Below are 2103 nucleotides of genomic sequence, written 5' to 3' on the forward strand. Positions count from 1 at the left end.
GAGGAACTGCTGCCACTGGGCTTCCCACTGGGCAAGGGAGAGGGGACCCTCCCCGGCTTGCTGATTCTTGGGTTCCCCAAGTCTCCTTTGCGGGAATTCTCCAGGACTCCCAGCCTGCAGGGCGTGAGGGGCTCTTTTTCTCGCCTCTGATATTTCCCCAATTTTGGGACCGATGGGAGTGCCTTTCTCCATCTCTGGCTTTGAGTAATCACTCAGAGTTGGTTCTGCAGGACTGAGTACTCTTGAATATGTTATCCTCTTCCACACTGAGCTTCCACACTGAGCTTCTCCCTGCAGAAAAGACAGGATATAAGAAAGACAGAGATCACGTGAGTTTTCTTCCCGTAGACAGAAAATATATGCAAAAAGGTATCAATATGCTTTCATATGTGTCTTTTTTATTAAATGCATAAATCTATATACTAATAGCCAATGCATGCGGATATTTAAGTCCGCACATCGGGGGCACCTAGGAGGCAAAGAGAATTTTCTGCACATTTGGGGCAATCCCCAGAAGTGCAGAAAAATCTGAAATCTATAAAAAACTATAGGGGGGATACTTAAATCCCCCCAAAAGTAAAAGAGCATTCCCTGTGCATGCGGAGAGAACGCTCTGAGAACTGCCTCGCTGCTGCCCGCCACGGGGGGGGAGGGAGAAAGTTTGGCGGGCCTGACAGCTGGGAGCCGCACGGGCCTTGCCATTGGTGCCGGAGGGGTGGGGGAGAAGACTTGGCGGACCCAGCGGGAGCCGCACAGGCCTCGCTGCCGGTGCGGGGGGGTAGAAGGCTTGGGGGGCCCAGTGGAAGCCACGCAGGCGTCGCCATTGGTGCCGGGGGGCAGGGAGAAGGCTTAGTGGCCGTTGGTGCGGGGGGGGGAGCTTACCTGCGGCTGCTTCCTCCTCCTCCTCTGCGTAAAGCTCCCCCCCGAGTATTGGGGTCCCCCTTCTTGTTGTTTCTAATTATGAGTTTTCCAATTCCTCATTCGTCATAGAAATGTCCTTCTAAAAAATGCCTTCCACAGTCCTGAAATGTCAAGAAGACTGTTCTATCAGAGAGGAAATACCAGGGACACATGAAGGCTGCGGGTTCAATCCCCAGCATCTCCAGTTAAAGCAACCAGGTAGGAAGTGAGGTGAAGACCTCTGATAGAGAGTTGAAGGTGATGAACACTGGGACAAAAAAACCCAGCTTCAATTATAGGCTAATGGGGTCTGAACTTACTGAGACCGAGAAGGAAAAAGATCTTGGGGGTGGAGCACCTTCCCTGTGAGGAAAGGCAGAAGAGTCTGGGACTTTTCAGTTTAGAAAAGAGACACCTAAGGAGGGACATGATGGGGGCTTATAAAATGATGCATGGAATGGAGAGAGTTGACAAGGAGAACTTTTTCTCCCTCTCCCAAATTACTAGAACTTGAGGGCATTCAATGAAGCTGGTGGGCAGTAGGTTCAGGATGGCGTGCAGTCAAGGCCACAGCTTCTCTGGAGTCTATCCAAGTCTTTTGGTTGGTCTGGGAGGAGATGCCAAGGACAGAAGCAGGGATCTCCTCTACGCAAAGGATCAGATCTGTCGCTGAGCTATGGCCTCTCCCTCATCATAGAAACGCCTCCCTCCCCATCCATGTACCCAATGCCTCTCATGACCTCTGTAAGTCAACGCAAGGCACTCTGTTCATGCTCAGAGACTGGAGGCAGATGTTTCTTGAAGGAGGGATCAGGAGTCTCCTACTATGCAACCCTCCCCCCAAGCCATATGAATGATCTCCACGTTTTGTACACCTGAGCTGCACTTGCACACTTCCTCCTGCTCCGAAGCAATCCCATTTGCCATAACAAGGAAATATTATTTTGACCAGAGTAGTCAAGACAATCTCACCCCCTCCCCAGGGCTGCGGGTGGGGTTCTCTTCGAGGCCCCAGAGGTAGCTCAGAGACAGAGGTGGAAGGCACCCTCCTCTCTCTCTCTCTCTCGGGCTGGTGGGGTGGGGGCTCTCCGTAGAGCGGGCGCTATTCCCCCTTCCCCTCTAACAGAGGTTTCACCTGCAGAGATCAGGAAGGGAACCTCTTCCAGGCCCGGAGGGGGAAATCCGATCCCCTCCTGCTCCTTT

General features: G+C 52.4%; 1 protein-coding gene across 1 annotated transcript in view; it reads right to left on the reverse strand.

Moving 5' to 3' along the window:
* LOC107112089 (zinc finger protein 420-like) overlaps positions 1–2103 on the reverse strand; it is a gene marked incomplete at its 5' end in the record, with an annotated part of 48056 nt that overhangs the window by 4609 nt on the left and 41344 nt on the right. Inside the window, one exon of the mRNA XM_015413161.1 lies at positions 145–291. Within this exon, the coding sequence (XP_015268647.1) occupies positions 145–291 (147 nt within the window). The remainder of the gene's footprint in view (positions 1–144; positions 292–2103) is intronic.

This window comes from Gekko japonicus, unplaced genomic scaffold, assembly GCF_001447785.1.
Source record: "Gekko japonicus isolate JY-2015 unplaced genomic scaffold, Gekko_japonicus_V1.1 scaffold4948, whole genome shotgun sequence".
NCBI classification, from domain to species: Eukaryota; Metazoa; Chordata; class Lepidosauria; order Squamata; family Gekkonidae; genus Gekko; species Gekko japonicus.